At 42.0% G+C, this 17005-nt stretch overlaps 1 protein-coding gene across 1 annotated transcript in view; it reads right to left on the bottom strand.

Annotated features, from left to right (window-relative positions):
* Positions 1–13683: 13683 nt before the first annotated feature.
* The window catches only part of GAD2 (glutamate decarboxylase 2), a gene marked incomplete at both ends in the record, with an annotated part of 38944 nt that continues 35622 nt past the window's right edge, over positions 13684–17005 (bottom strand). The window contains 3 exons of the mRNA XM_082296854.1: positions 13684–13857; positions 14525–14614; positions 16212–16319. Of these exons, the coding sequence (XP_082152980.1) occupies positions 13684–13857; positions 14525–14614; positions 16212–16319 (372 nt within the window). The remainder of the gene's footprint in view (positions 13858–14524; positions 14615–16211; positions 16320–17005) is intronic.

The following is a 17005-nucleotide window of genomic DNA, read 5'->3' on the forward strand; positions in this document are numbered from 1 at the left end:
CAGGCTTAGTTTTTGTTAGAGTGGGATTGAGAGATAAAAAGGTCAGAAATCTCTCTTTGTTGTGTCCGCCAAAATTAACCCTCCTCCTGCACTTCAGCCGCTCCTTAGCAGCCAATTAATGCCTGAAATGTGAAAGCTTGACTTCATGCCCTGCTGTAATCTCTCTGACTCACTCTTCCCCAAACCAGTCCACGTACCTTTGCTTTGAGCTTTTCTTTTTTAAGCTTAATTATGTAAAATACCTTCTACAGAAAAGAAGATGTTTCTGGACAGAAAGTTAACTGCAAAGTACAACTAAGGTGTCTTTTATTAACAGCTTAGTAGGTTTAATTCCACATTGCTATTCATCTCTGTTGTGTGCGTCATTGATAAAAACATTATCTTTATAGACATATGGTGGTAAAATGTGGATGAAAACAAAGTATGATATAAGTATAAACATGAAAGAAAAAAAAGAAAATGAGGTAGTGAGAAGAGATATTCATGCCTTAAAAACATAAGAAAACAAGATGAGAGGAACAGTTTTATTTAATGAATTTTTATATAGTCATTATTAAAATGCTTAGATGAAAACATGACAGGAAAAAAATTGGGAATCACTGTAATCATATATAAAATAGTGTTTCATTGTACCAGCAGCTTTCTCCAGATAGCTAGCAATGAAGGGTGAAGTATATCCCAACTGCTACCAATGTATTATTAGTCTGCTTACAAATTTAACAATTTAATCACACAGTCCTGCATCAGCTTGTCTCTTTTAAAAATAATGACATCATAGATGAGAAAGAAACAAATAATTTCATGTTGCTAAATGATTCACCAGGGCAAAAACTCTAAGGTCTCCTGAACCCAGCAGAAATACAGAGAAATTACAAGAAATGTTAACAAAGAAATTCATCTTCTTAATGATGTCACATTTAGTGGCTCTCTTGCATGGGTACCAGTGTGTTAGGTAAATCCTTCAGGTCTTCTAGGCCAATGGAGCTCTGCATTATTTACATCTGGTGCTTACATCAGCTTTCTGTCCCTTCTCCTGTCAAATTCAGACTTCTATTAAGCATTCAAAGCTGGCACTCACTGAAGGCCTTCTTCTTGTGAGAAGAACCAGATCACAATTGTGTGATGTAGAAAACAACTACCTAGTCTGGAAACATCATCCTTTTCATGGAGAAAACCCCATGAAGCTTGGAAGGGCCAGCACGATACCTCTCATTTCCCTCTGCACACAAGTGCTGCAAACACATGGCAATTGCTACCATTTGTCTCAGTGCACAGTTCAAAAATGCTTTACAGTCTGTAGTTGTGAGGGGAGGACTCTTTTCTTCCATGGTAAAGACTGATCTCAGCATAATGTGATATTGCAGCATTTTGTATACAATATGAGCTTTTCTTCCTTCTACTCCTTCAGCCAAATTCTTAAAAAGAGTCAGTGGAAGATACCTGCAGAAAATTAGGTATTTCCCCCCCCCCACCCTTTTCCCAATTTAGAAGAAACAAATTACAGTAAGTTAAAAACACATGAACAAGTGGCAGTACCTGTGGGAGTGCCTGCTGCCCTCTCTCCTGTCTCCTGCCATCGTTGTGTCTGCACTGTGCATTTCAGTTCTTACCTCTGATCTCTTCTACTCACTGATAACGTTTTGAAATTAACCAGCAGCATTTGGTCATCTTTCTCTCACTTCTTTTCAGCCACAAAAAGCTGTGTCTGGTCCCCAGGATCTAAGTGGAGGGAATGCTGCATGGTCACAAGGTACTTCACTGTTTCACCAAATCCTCTGTGTGATGCAGGACAGCTGCCAGGCTGCCTCCACTTCTGCAAATACACCTCCAAGGAAATCACACAGCATGAGAAACAAATTTGTGATTTGATGAGACTGAAATGAGGGAATTTACACTGAGGAAAAGCCACATCCATTGCAGAGTACTCCAGACTCAACTTTAATCACTGTACAGTGGCTGATGGGTGGTCAGGTTTAAGCTGCTTCTTTTCCCCACACCAAATTGTCACAGGCAAAATGGTACAAAAAGACAGAGGTGACTCACTTTGCTGTATTCAGTGCACAAAAATGGTCCCATCAGGAGGCAGTGCAAGATCACCTCAATCTCCAGCTGCCTCGTGGCTGGCTGTGAAGGACTCTTTCCCAGGTGCTTGGCAAGTGTCTGGAGCAAAGGACATGAAGTGCAGTATGGAGGGAGAAAAGGGCCGAGTGGGCTCCAAATATAACTTGAATCAAACCAGCTTTGATTGATCTTCTAGCTATGCTGGACAGAATTGTGGTTGCAATCTCAACGTGTCTGGGATGTGTAATTTCTGCATTTCTGAGATGAAGATGGGGCATTAATTCTGGAATGAGTTTTTGTTGATAACCTTACCTGTGTAAAAAAAATAGTAAGTTTAATAGACTAAATAGTCCCCAGAGAAAGCACATTAGTTTAAACATAATTTGCTGGATCAAAAATTAAATTGTGGAGGGACACATATATAGTTTTTGTTTCCTCAATACAAGTTCATTCAAGTCAATTTGAATAGATTTTAAAAAAATTGTTCTCTTATCACTGAACTGAAAATCCATTATTCCTCATCTAAGTCTCTTAATTCTTTTTTTTTTCCCCCTCTTCATTTTTAAATGAAGTAGACAGGTTTTCTTATTTGGACTGTCAGAGCACAGTAGTTGTTACCCAGTTTATGGTGCCTCTTTTAATATATGATAGTCATGTCTACAAATTGAAATTTACCTCCAAAAATGTGTGCAGGCCAGGAACCCTTTCTTTAGTCCTGTAGTCATTTGTAATGGTTTGGCAGCACCTTACCTGTCTAGAAAGCAGACAAACACCCATCACTGGGCACCACCTGTCACAGGGCATGAGGACCTGGCAGGATGTTGCAAGGATGGGCAGTGGCTGTTTTCTCCCACTCCAGCTGACCTCAAAAGCAACTCCCTGTTTGGGCAACCCCTTGGCTGGGAGGTGTAGAGTGAACATGTGAACACTGCCCTGGGAAAGGTCCCTGAGAAATGGCTGTGACTGAAGAGATGCTTTCCAGCAGCAGTGACAATCCAGGTTTCTATCTGGCATTTGCCTGTCAGGCCCTGCTTAGGCTCTGGGCTCAGCTTATTTGTTAGGTGTCCCAAATGGCATTGAAACAGATGGACATTAGTTCAGGCAGCCAAGACATACTGTAAATCTTGTCACTCATAAACTCTGTCCAAGTCCCTTTGCAGTCAGTAGAAATTTTTCCATAGACTTGGGCAGGGCTGGATGACACTCGGCTTGTGTGAGTGGAGAGAGGTGAGATTTACAGCCACCTTCCTTCAACACGTATCTGTCAGTAGCTTGGGCTACAGGGGCATTTTATCACCTGTTCACAACTGGCCTGGGTTAATTTTCAAGGTGAGTCAGGGTGAGAGAGCATCCAAGATCACCCAGCTGGAAATATAAATTGGAGTCATCACCAGCAGGATCTGGCTTCTGTATTTCATCCAGGACTAGACCAGGACTGTGCTTTGATGTGCAGCATCAGTGCCTGTTCCTCTTCTCCAGACTCAAGGGAAATTGTTACCTCTGTCCTGCTACCTTGGTCCTACACCCATCCTTACCTTCTCCCTCCCAGTGCCCTGAAGCCAAAGCAGAAGACTGTCAACACCATACCCTGTTTTATCGACTTAAAATCTTGTAATACCTATGTAAACAAATTATTAATGTGGTCAGAATACATAGGCAAGACAAACTGACAAATCTGAAACAAATGCAGAAGACTGAGTTTGTTTCCCTACTCCGGGTTTTGAGGAGCCAAGATGAGCACCCAGGCTACTCCTCCACCAGAACTGCTGGGAGCAAATCCAAACTCACCTCCTTCTCTCTCTCTTCCTCTTATTACTTTGTTACATTCAAATTTCAGTCACAATCTGGATTACTGGTTCTGATCTGTTTCATGGTACTGAGATTTGAGACTTTTTAGGAAATTTCTGCTGTGTTTTGCAACAGTTAATGATTTAACCAACAGTTAATGATACAACCAACCCTATGGTTAAGGCAGAGCAGCAGCAGTCTGGGGAGCTGGCAGGTCAGCAGATCCCTGCCATTGCCAAAGGAGGGCAATAAATACAGTTCCTTACATCTGTTATAACACTGATTGCCTGAGATCTCTATAGATTTCTTGCTACAGTGGCTTTTCTAAAAATTAACTTCATGCTGATCCACAGCACTGACAGTCTTGAAAACTGTCACTGAAAGGCATTGCAGGTAGATCAACCCAGGGCACAGAAAGGCACAGAAAAATGCAGCAGGAGGGTGCCAAGGAGAGTCCCTGGTCCATGCCTTTGCTCAAAGCGGGATCATCTGTTTCTTGCTTTGTCTACCCTGTTCTGAAGACCTCCAACATCCCATGGTTTCCCAAGGTAGTCTGTTTAGACTTTATTACCTTCAACACTGAAAGCTGTTTCTAATAATGATTTGCATCTTTTCTGATGGAATCTGAAAAATATTTATTTTCTGAACCTTCATGACCACAGAGAAAAAAAAATATTCTCTAGCAATCTTCTAGATATTAGAGGAATTTCATCATAATTTTTGACATGGTTTTCAGGCAGACAGTTCAACTTCTACTATTTCCTTGAAGATTACATGGTTTTAGATTGCTAATAATTATTGCTCTCTTCTTAGTATCTTCCTGGAAGTGTGATGCCTAAAACTGAATATTATGTCCTCGTTGAGGCTGTACCAGTCCTCACTGTTGACTAGGCCTGAGGGATGACTCAGTCTGTGGTGCAAGTCATTTTCCCACTCATATATTCCAGACTGACTACATACTTCTTCTCTCTGATAAAACATTGTTCAGCAATAACCGAGACCCTTTTTTGAAAGGTTGTTACATAAAGCACCTCCAATCTATGACTGTGATTACTGGCAAGGTTTTGGTAGCGGAGGGGCTATAGGGGTGGCTTCTGTGAGAAGCTGCCAGAAGCTTCCCCATGTCCCACTGTAACAATGCCATCTGGCTCCAAGATAAACTCACCACTACCCAAGTCTGAGACCATCAGTGATGGTGGTAGAACTTCTGGGATAAGATATTTAAGAAGGGGAAAAACAGTGGCGGAGAGAGGAGTGAGAATATGTGAGAGCAACAACTCTGCGGACACCAAGGTCAGTGCAGAAGGGAGGGCAGGAGGTGATGCAGGAGCCAGAGCAGAGGTTCCCCTGCCCCGTGGTGAGACCATGGTGAGGCAGCTGTGGCCCTGCAGCCCATGGAGGTCCATGGGGGAGCAGATATTCCCCTGCAGCCTGTGGTGGACCCCATGCTGGAGGAGGTAGATGCACCTGAAAGAGGCTGTGACCCTGTGGGAAGCCAATGCTGGGTCAGGCTCCTGCCAGAACCTGTTGACTTCTGGAGAGAAGCCCACAATGGAGCAAGTTTGCTGGCAGGATTTATGACCCTGTGGGACACTCACCCTGAAGCAGGCTGTTCCTGAAGGACTGCACCCCATGGTAGGGACCCGCACTGGAGCAGTTCATGAAGAACTGTAGCGTGTGGGAAGGACTCAAATTGGAGAAGCTGGTGGAGGACTGTTTCCTGTGGGTGCAACCCCACACTAGAGCAGGGGAAGAGTGTGAGGAATTCTCCCCCTATGAGGAAGGAATGGCAGAGACAACATGTGATAAACTGACCGAAGTTCCACAACTCACTGTGCTACTGCAGGGACAAGGTAGAGCAAATCTGAAATGAAGTTAAACCCAGGAAGAAGGGAGGGAAGGGAGAAAGGTATTTTAAGATTTAGTTTCTATTTTATCGTTATCCTACACTGATTTGGCTGGTAATAATTAGGTAACTTTTTCAAGATGAGTCTGTTTTGCCAGTGATGGTAACTGGTGAGTGATCTCTCCCCATCCTTATGTCAACCCATGAGCCTTCTGTCAAGTTTTCTCTCCCCTGCCCAGCTGAGGAGGGGAGTGCTAGAGAGGCTTTGGTGGGCACCCAGTGTACAGCGAGGGTCAACTCCCCACAGTCCTGCTTGAAGTGACACCCTTCACTTGCGTTTACTGAAACTCAACATATTTTTTCATACTATTTTTCCAGGTTGACAAGATTGCTCTGAATTCAGCTGTTGCCTTTCCCCTGTTCTTCCCAGACTTCTGCACCTCCTTGCATCACACGATCAAGTCACTTGATAGACATAGTCTGTATTTCACAGTCTGAGTGATTAGTGAGGAGCTGGACAAAATCAGGTCTGGGACAGACTTATGCAGAGCTGTTCTCTGTGCCACCTACAGAAAACTCTCTGGATACATTTATCAACCAGTTTTGTGCCAACCCCACCACAGCTTCACTCAGATTACATGTCCACAGAAGGGATTAAGAGCATTTCTTGCCTCTATATGCACCAACGAGCACTTTATTGGAGTGCTGGTGTGGGTTCAGGTCTCATTTGATGAAATTAGATTTGGACCTGAGATGTCATGATGTTGTATTTGAAAGTCCCAACCACCAAAACACTGAATGAGAGAGGAGACCTTCTCTGTGAGCCTTTCTTGGTCTTCAGACTATTTTGTCTGCTGTTCCTCTTCTTGTAGCAGTCCTTCATGAGAGCCAACTTTAAGTTAGTTCATGTTCAGTGACTACGTAGTAATACGTAGCAGAGGATAATGGACAACACAGTCAGCTGCTGTGTCTTGGGGCCATGGTTTAGTGGTGGACTTGGCAGTGTTAAGTTAATGCTTGGACTAAATCATCTTAAAGGTCTTTTCCAATCAAAATGATTCTATGATTCCACGAGTACCAAGAGGGCTCTGTTACAGCCTGCAGAATGATGTCTTTGTGCATGACACCAGGGTATTTTTTTGTGTACCCGAGAGAGCAGTAGTAATTTTTAAAATTGCAACGTCCTCTGTCATGCAGAAGCCAAACTTGGTGCAGCATTGATGCTGTCTGCTTGGATTAGACCCCCTGGTGACCTATCCTGCCAAATGTGTCCAGTTTTCCATAGAAGTGGTTTAGTTGGTTCCCTCTAAATACAAGCCTGGGAGCAAGTGAGGCTGCCTGCAATGTGAGGAAAGAGGAGGCTTTCTGTGCAGGAGGTATGAAGACTAGTGATCAATAACAGCAATTTATTTAAGAGTTAAAAACTGCCATAAAATTGCTTCCAAGCTCTGTAATAAGTCAGTAATTTCAGCTGTGTTACAATTGAGGCATCTACAATCAGCTCCAATCACTGGAAGGCCTTTTGAGTTTGATTATTTTTATCTCTTCGTTCCTAATGACTGTAGCTAAACTAGCAGAAGAAAAGGAGAAAGTGATTGCAAATTGTCATTGGTAGAACACAAAGTCTTTCACCGTAGCAAATAAAGGGCAGGCTGTTTCAGAACCAACAGCAAAGTGGTTGAGATGATCCATGCATACCTCTTGGGTGCCAGTGTCATGTCAACAATACATGATTTGCTTGTAGATTTTTCTGCAACACCAGCTCATAAAAACATGAATTAAGAGAAATGGCGAGGGGAGAAATGAATCAACACAAACTGAACCATGATATGCACAAACAAGGCCCAAGGTGTGTGCCTGAACTGACAATTTTGACCACTACCCTCAATTGTACACATTTTGTACTTCACTTCAATGTGATTATTTCTTTCAACTACTGACATTTATTGAAGTTTTAGCAAATGTGAGATGTAAATGGACAGATGTCTGTTTGGTTAAGCAAGGAAAGCCCTTCTGTAGTAGTCAGCATTGAAACTGATTTGTATTGAAGTTAAAAGGACAGAGTCAGATATGGAGGCACTTGCACTATATCATAACCCTGCCATTTGTCTTTTGCTGTTGGATATGAATTCCTGAGGCAGTTTAATTGGTCTGTAGTCTTAAAGCAGGAAATAATTTTACTTTTATCCAAAGTTATTACAGAAAATAACACAACGATAAGCATGTCATCTAAAAATTTCTATTAAAGCATCTATTCAGAATTGTCATGAATCCCACTGAATAGTAGGATCTTACTTAAGGCGCTCTGCATTTAATTAATATCCTGCTCATCAGTATCAGTATTAATACAGTTTAATTCTCAGTCTCCCAAATTTAATACAGATAGACTTATCTGGAGCAGCAGCCCAAACTGTTGGTGCAAGAGTCAATAACCATAGGATAAGGGATGGGGATTCATAACACATCTCTATGTGTTCTGCTCCCAGAAGGGATGTAGGTGCCTGCTGCAGGAGGAAGGCGCACCATCCCACCTGCCCCACGAATAATCTCTGCAGGCACTGTGCAGAGCTGTTGTCCTTGTTTCTCTGAGCTTTCTGCAGCCAGGAGGGTTTATCATGCTGGTTAAACGTGCTGGTGGAAGTCATGCATCTGGGAACTTGTGAAAGGAAACAATGTACGTCCCAAAGTCAAGTTCATTCAAAGAGGAATCCAGAGAATTGCCTAAAAGCTTCATGTTTTATTTTCACAATTTCTCTTGGTCAGAAGGTAATATTGGTGAAAGAGAAAAATTATCATGTGAGACAAAGTCCTGAGAAAAGCTCTGTGCCCCAAGTCTTTTCCATGCTTTCCAATATGGAGCTGACAATGTTACAAGTTTTACTGCTACTAGGTTTGGGCTTCCACTGGCTGACAGTGCAATACAAACAGCAGTGGCTCATCTGCGTGGGGAAATTAGCTGGAACTGTTTGGCAGGGACTGCTGTGCAGTCACTTCCCGTGGTGGGCATTGCAAAGGAGCACCTGGGGAGCTCTGCTGGGCAGTCCTGATGTGTGCAGTCCCCGACCACACTGCCCCATCCCCCTTTATACACTGTCTTTAAAGAGCTGCAGGCTGCAGCTGACTGTTTTAACACAAGCCATTTCATTTCTCAGAGCAACAAAAACATGTTCACATCAAGTCCCAAACATCTGTTCTTCCAGAACCACTTTCATTACCGGAACAGAGGATGGGTAGGAAAACAGAAGTCCATCATGCAGGGAGTGTAGAAGTGGGAGAAAATGGAAATTTACTGACACAGGGCTATATAAAATAATAAAATTTTCCAGGGTAATGGGAAAAACTAAGTATACCTACTCTTATACTCTCTGTCCTGCTCGTTAGTTTAATGTTTGTATCTTTCTGTTGCTATATAATTAAAATCTTACATGGTTTTAATATGCAGTGCAGATCAGATGTCACTAACACACCAGACCCTGTTACTTGTAATGAAAAATCTAGTGTTTCAGAAACACTTCCTTTCTATGGAAGCTGAGGACTCCTTTACAAATTCCACATACTGCAGAGCAGTGCACTGAACTTGCCCTTCCTGATTATTGGTCACAGACCTACAGAAAATTATCCCTAGGGGATTACAGGTCACAGGCTAAAATGAGTACTCTAGAGGACTGGGGTTAAGCAATCTGGGCTAACATCATAGATATCTGAATGCCTTTGGAATTCTCAGCATCAGCCATCAGCTGGAGTGAGAACATGCACAGGGACAGCTGTTTCAGAGTAGTGGGAGAACGGGAGGTTTCCATCCTTGCTTGAATTGCAACTTTTCTGTTCCTGGAGAAAACAGCCTTCACTCTGTTCATGAAATGGGACTTTATAGAACAGGGTTTTTTTCATCTTCATTTGCAATGCAAGAATTTCAGCAGCAAGGCTTTTATTCTATTACAGAAAAGAGGTAGATATTCTTTTTCTTCTAATCTCAGACCCAATTTCTTTCTCCAAAGTACAGTGTAAAATCTATACACCTGCATCCTACACTGCTGTAATGAATAGTGCCATGACCTGCAGCTGTTCTGTCTTTTCAGTGAAGAGCAAAGTCAGGTCTGTAATTCTTCCAGCTGCAGCACTTGGCTTTCCCTTGATGGCTGAATTACTCCCTTTAGTTAGGTTGGCCAGGTAGAAACTTGATGGTTCAGACACTGTAGGACACAGACATTAGCACATTAAAGACAGAGTTTCGTGGCTTTGCATGGGGCTCTCTTTCTATCTAGAATGAGTTTCTTCTTGGCAGTTAGCCTGGCTAAGTCAGATAAAAGATACACATTTTCTTGAGATCTGTCTTGCTTTGTTCCTTCCTTAGCCATGCTGAAACATGAGTTCAGTACAACTAACTTGATATTTAAACCTGCCTTCCTTGGAGATGTAGGCCGTTGGGTAGGCGAGGGGTTCTCTCTGGGTCTTGCCTGGAGGCCATTTGCAGAACAAGCAGCATCCGCAAAGAGCCAAAATCATCAAGACCCAATGACCACATCAGCCATGTCCTCAGGTGGTCCATTTGGTGTTATCAGACCAACGACCCCACTGGGCTGAGAAATTCTTCAGCCTCTCATCTACCCCTCAGCCACTCTTGTGGCTGACAAATACAGTACTGGGGCTGGGGATTTGCAAAAGCTGCACAAGAGCCCACCTACATGTTTTTTTTTTCAGCAGTTATTAACTACTGGGTATTGAGGCAAGTCAATCACTTTTACAAGCCCAAGCTTCATGCACTCCTGTGTAAGGGTAGTGCTCAAAAAGGCTAAACCAGTGCTCCCTCTCCCAGTGCCAAATGGAGAGCTTCACTGGGGTAAGGACAGTAGCTTATCACCACAAATTCTCCCTCTCTGTATTCCCTTACAGATCTCCTAGCTGGGCTCTGTGCAGGTATTCAGCATAGGTGTTAACCTTAAATTCTGCTAGAGACTTAAATAAATGATACAAAAAAATCCCATTTTGGGCACGAGATCTCTGACTGCTGTGGCTTTAACAGCATGGTTTTGTTTTTCTGCTGCTGGTATTACACTGGGCAGCACTTCAGAGGCTGGAAGAGAAATAGAGCAGATTGGTGGCAGATTTTGAAGGGAGGTGGCCTTGGGCCAGGAGAGACATAAAGATTAAAATCTTAAGTTTTTGTATTGGTTGTTTTGTCTTTTTCATTTCATAGCCATTTTAAATTGTTGCCATTGTATAGTCTGTGCTGTCCTGGCAAGTGCCCTGACTGCTTTTACTACTGTGCTGAAGGCTGATTTGAGTCTATGGTAAATCTGGGGATAAGTACTTGTGAAATAAAAAGACAAAACAGAGCATCGAAAAATTGATGCTGTCTGAGGAGGAAAAAACAACTAAATCCATCTTGTAAAGGAATACCAGATGGCAGATTTGCCCTTGTATGCTGGTGCTGAGTACTGCCTCCAAAAAAGGTCTGGAGTACTGTCTCAGAAAAGGTCTAGTGGTGGAGTTTGTATTTTTATGTTACAGTAGTGAACAGAATGCATCTTGCAATGAAAAAATCCAGCAGGAGACATAAAAAGTTCCAATTAAACATTCTCTTTATTGGGGCCTTGCTCCAAAATGGCACAAGTGATAAACGCTTAGAGTGCTCATCAGTGCTGCTAATGAAAAGACCCAGAGTCGCATTTTACACTTTTATTTGGATTTAGATCAACACCACAGATAAGATACTTTGGTCAAACACAAGAACAGATTGCTATGCCGCTCCTTCCTGGCTGCAGTAAGTACAGTAATGTGTAAAAAAAAAAAAGAGCTGGTTCTCCTGGAACACTAAATGTAGATCTTGGATTGGCACATACATCTAATAAATACGCTGTTTGCACTTAGCAGTTTAAAACGTAATTGCACATGCAAGATGTAACCAGGCTACTGATCACCTTCATCATTGTCCCTGTCCTATTTTTACTTTATAAGTTCTTTGCTTGCCTTTTTCCCAGCAAGAAAATAGAGTATAATTTGCTGCTCTACTCAGTATTGCAGTGATTAGTGCTGATTTTGACACGTTTAGCAGAGGTCACATTGAGGCCTTCCTGATAGAACTGGTATCTCCTCTACAGCTTGGCTTGCAACACTATGCAGATAGCAATGGAAGTCCACTGAAGTGAAGTGAGGTGAGAGGCCTGCCCAGAAGCTGACGAGGAGAGGTTAACACCAAGCAAAGATACAGTAGAGGGACAGGCGTGAATGCAGTTCTTACACTATCAAGAGTCAATACTACCACCACACAAATAATGACATATCAATAATATATTGTACAAGCTTATACAGCAACACATGTTGATTTGCAACATTGTACAGTTTAAATCTAAAGTGCACAGCCTCAATCTGAGGTGACAAAACAGTACTATCAATATAATAAAGGCAACACAATTACAGACACTATTTATTTCCTCTTAGGTCATATCCTCATATTACATTGAATCAATACTCCATTTATCTATTTTAGATGAAATTAAAACCACATTGCACTTCTTTTTTTGTCTTCAAGTATTTTAGAGACAGCAAAACAATATTGCTTTACAAACACAAGTTGGCCATTTAGGCAATGTTAAAACCAAAACTTTAGTAGGGTTATAAGTAGACAGGTCTAAGCTGCAGAACTCTTACCAACACTTCCAGATGTTGCTAGGAGAAAGGATAAATTTCAGTTTCCATGCCAGAGACACCTCTAAAGCTAAGGAATGAAGCATCAAATAATTTCTGCAAGAGCTGTGCCCATGGTTGTGAGACTTTGTAGGGGCTGTTCTTTGGCAGATGTAGCCATATCTCAACTTTGTTGTAGACAAAGATGGAGTCCAGCACTGTGAGAATCCTTTGACAAAACAGTTTGTTAGATCCCATCCCTGCCACTCAGATTACAGCCACATTTAATTTAGGCCTTGTCTTGCAGACTTGTACATCTGTAAGAAGTCTTTACCTTCTTAATGTAACTGCAAGGTTTTCAATAGAGTTTGGGACTGCTCACAGCAGAAATAGTTTTGAGATAAGAATTTACTCAGACATGTGGCGTTTTTTTTTTTTTAATAGGTTTTTTAAACACGGAACACAGAAACCATCCAAATACAACCTTATTTCAGTCTTGGTTAGCACTGTATATTGATTGTGCGTCTGCTTAGAACACGTGGGAAACATAATTAGGAATAATAGCATCCTATTGTTGTACTGTAATTGATCTCATTAAGTGGTTGTAAGAGCTGCAGTCCTCTTGAGGTTTTCCAGTAACCAACCCTGGAGATGTACAATCCATATGACATGGAGAAAGAATGTATTATGTGGGCTTGTCTTTTAAAATAAGCAGTAATAAATATTTGAGGCACCTCCATCAAAAAGAAAAAGAATTCCAGTTAATTTTCAGCTTCTGTCCTTGCAGTTTTATAACCCATATAAAATAAAAATATATAGTTTACAAAATAGGATTTTTTATATATATATATATATATTTCCTTTTGTAAAACTATACTTATTTAAATACATTTGAAATGTTGCTATAGGTAAATTAGAAATTCTGTTCTAATACTACGAAAAAGGCAAAATCCTTTCACTTTTAAACATACAGCATGTATATTCTGCATCTCACCACCCCCTCCCACTTCCCCCAACTTGATTTTGTCATAATTTTGGGCAACTTTGGCATCATTCAGTCTGATTGCTTTTAATTTGAAGTAATTACTGCGTTAAAATTTGGGGTAAAATTTTAAGTATCTTCTGGTCTTCCTTATGTGTTTCAATGAAGCTTTTTGTGCAGCTATTTATTAAGGAGGCATTCTAAAACTCAGGAAAGGACTTTAAAGGAGCCATGTTTCTTGATTTTAAACTGTACTCTACTCCAACGCCACAATATAGAAATAGATTTACTTTGGAACAAACTACAAATACATTCGCACAGTTTGTGACAACTTAATTGTCTACTTAGAGGTCCAGGAACAGATTTTCACACCCAGTTATTATAAATCTTGTCCCAGGCGTTCTATTTCATCAATCAGGAAATCAATGTCTTGGTGAGTGGCCGCAGGGTTTGAGATGACCATCCGGAAGAAGTTCACTTTGTCTCCCAGGGGCTGATAGCTCACCATGGTCGTGCCATACTCCATCATCCTGGCTTTTATCACTGGTGCCACCTGCAGAGTAACAAAAAGCAGGGGATGATGATGATCATGATGACTATTATTACTGTCATTATTATCATCATTATTTTCATTATTATCATCATCCTCATTAGTATTAAAATAGGGTATACTTTCTTTTTTTATAGAAGACAGAGAGCTACAAGCAGCTGAAATGAAATTACATCCAATATTAATAAAAACATCAAGCCCCCACTAAGGAGTAAATGTCACATTGAAAAGGCATTCAATTTATCCCATTTCTTTGTCCTGCTCTTAAAATGACTGGGGAAATTTCCCTCTGCTACTTCCTCAATATTGCTGACAGGGACACAGTAGCTGTTTTTTGTATGTTCAAAACATGGCTACAATTGTTTTCATATGCCAGGGTGCTGTAGTATTGTTGAGCTTTTGCTGCCCTTGCTGGGTTTAGTGACTGCAGTTCACAGTAGCTTCAGTACATGAACATGTACATGAATACATGCTCTGGAGCTCAGGCAAAGCCAGGGAATGCCACACCTGGACACCAGTGCAAGGCAGCACCAGACTGACCTGCAGTAAAATAACCATAGAGGTTGCCAGAATCTCACCTTGCCCTATGCCCTGGGAGATTGTTTTGGGGATTGCCTGCCTGCAAGGGTTTCACTGCCTACTGCAGGATACCCTGGAGGACACTGCTCACCTTCATCAGGCGGCTCGTTCGCTCTTCGCTGTTCTCCATTCCACGCAAGCTGGGAGGTATGTACCAGAAGCAGACATTGGTGTGCTGAGGCTAAGCACAGGATAATAATAGTTTACGTTGTAAGAAATGCTCATAATATCTCAATTGCAATTAAGTTCATGCCTTCCCTCCCTCTCATACATCATCTTGTGACAGCAGTCAATGGTTTCATTGTTGTGGTCCACTGAGAGTCATCGTCATTATTAATGCAGAAAAGATAATTTTGAGCAATTTATTCCCAGGGCGTCAAATGCAGAAACACATCATCCAGCTGGGTAAATATATTTATGCCTTTCTGAAAGGCATCTAGATTTTTCAGCTCTTGTCCCCTCCAGGGGCTGAAGGGATCATGTGGCTAAGGCAAGGGTCTATTACAGATAATTTTGAGGTGAGGATTGTGTCATTTACTTTTATTACATGACAGAATAATATAGAATCTGATTCTGTAAACAGGAGCCACAGGTGGTGCATAAGACAGTCTAAGATTTTCTTACATTTAATGAAATTTATTACTTCTCAATTTGATTCAGCTAGCTGCTGTATTAATATGCATGCACCACAGCATCTTAGCTTGTTTGACATCTATGGGAGCACTAAGCAGAAAGGCATAAAGTACGAACTAGTTGACATTTTGTACGTTTTTCCCATCTCCCAACAGTTGCCTGCCTTGGTATGTTCCTCTTTGCTGGATGCTAAATGCATGTTACAGCAACTCCTCCTGCTGCCAGTTCCTTCACTCATCATCAGACCCAGTGAACCAAAGTCAGTGATGATGTGAGAGGTGGGGGAAATAAATTCCACAGTGGTATGTTGATATGAGCCTGTAATCTCTGAAGAAACATAGTGATGTTCATCCTTGCTCTCTTTTACAGAACACCAGCTAACTTTGTAACAGAGGTTTCTACCAGGCCCGTCCCCAACCCTGACAGCTGGAGAGGTTGCCCACAAAGCGATGGCCGAGCACAGCAGAGGTACAGCCAGCCAGCCCAGGCTGCACTGCCTTGCCCTGGGTACTGTGCTCCAGCTGAGCTCCTGGCATCCAGGGCTCCCATCTCAGCCAGACTCCCTCCACATAACGTGCCTAGCAATATTTGCACCCCAGACAGTGGTGCAACCTCTGTCCCACGAGCCAGCTGGGCTTCCAAGCACAACCAGCCCCTGCCCTGCTGACTCCACCCCATCACAGCAGGGACCTCAGTGGAGACAGTCCCTCCAGGTCATCCCAGTTCCCCTGCGACTGCCCACCTAAGAATGCTGATAGAACCGCTCTGCACATCTGTCCTTTCAGAACTGTGTGGGGCACTGTACCACTCACTCCTAACAGACCCTGCCTTATGAAACTGCAACTTGTTTTTATTATGTAAGAGCTGGTTCTAATTGTGCCTCTGTGGGTTGTGTTAGGCTGAGATACCAGTGTTTTGTTTCAGCAGGGTTAAACTGAGCAGACTGAACACTTATGCACAGCTGTCTCATCTCCCTTGTTCCCTGCATTCTATGAGGAAGAGAGGAACTGGCACAAAACCAGGTTTTGTTAAAAGGGTCCCTGCTTTCTGTCTCATGATGTTTGATTTGACCTGTTGGTAGCATCACAAGAGGTAATGAAGAAAACACAGTTGACCGACTGAGAAAAAGAAGTTGCACTACATACCTTTCCATCAAACACCATTTCATATCCTTCTCTGTTCTTTATTTTATTGTATAGGTATTCAGCAAGTTCCAAGCACTTATCAATTTGTGCTTCAAATCCTGTGGTTCCCTTTACGGAGAGATGAAGAAAAGAAGTTTTGTAAATATCTGTTCTATGAATTAAAAGGGCAAAATGACCATTCAATACTTGCCAACACATCAGCACAAGTCACTGCTCAGAAGTCTCTGTGAGATCAGCTAAAGATCTGATTCTGTGTGATGAAGGGCACTTTGATAAGCAGAGCTCATTTATCTCCAGCTCTTGACACTGACACTCCTATAGCCAACTCTGCAAAATAAGCATCAGGTACTTGCTTGGTTCTCAGGAATATTTTGCTGAGAACCTGAATGGCACCTCTGTGACAAAGGTAGATTTTGCAGAGAGGCAGGGGATGTTTTTGGATAGCTTGGACTGGCACAGAGGGGGGTTTCAGGAGGTGTTGAGTTCCAGACATGGGGAGTCTCCTGCTATTTTCAGAATAGGGGATTTTAATCTTCCAGGAATGATAGCTGGGACCTCTCCAAGAACAATTTTTTTTTTATTTTTAGTCAAGCACAGAATGGGTAGATTCACTTTTAGAGCCCAGTCTGATGCCTGTGAAAATGCACACTTTGTTTAGATACTACCCTGCCTCTGTAGTGTTCTTCTCTCTTCTTTTCTAACAGATACCATATAAACTCAGAAGCTGTGTTTTTAAGAGCTGCAGAAAAGCCTGCTTTTTCTTCTCTGGCAGAAGTCATAATCCTCTGTGTGAC

Source organism: Coloeus monedula, assembly GCF_965178545.1.
Source record: "Coloeus monedula genome assembly, chromosome: 1".
Lineage (NCBI taxonomy): Eukaryota > Metazoa > Chordata > Aves > Passeriformes > Corvidae > Coloeus > Coloeus monedula.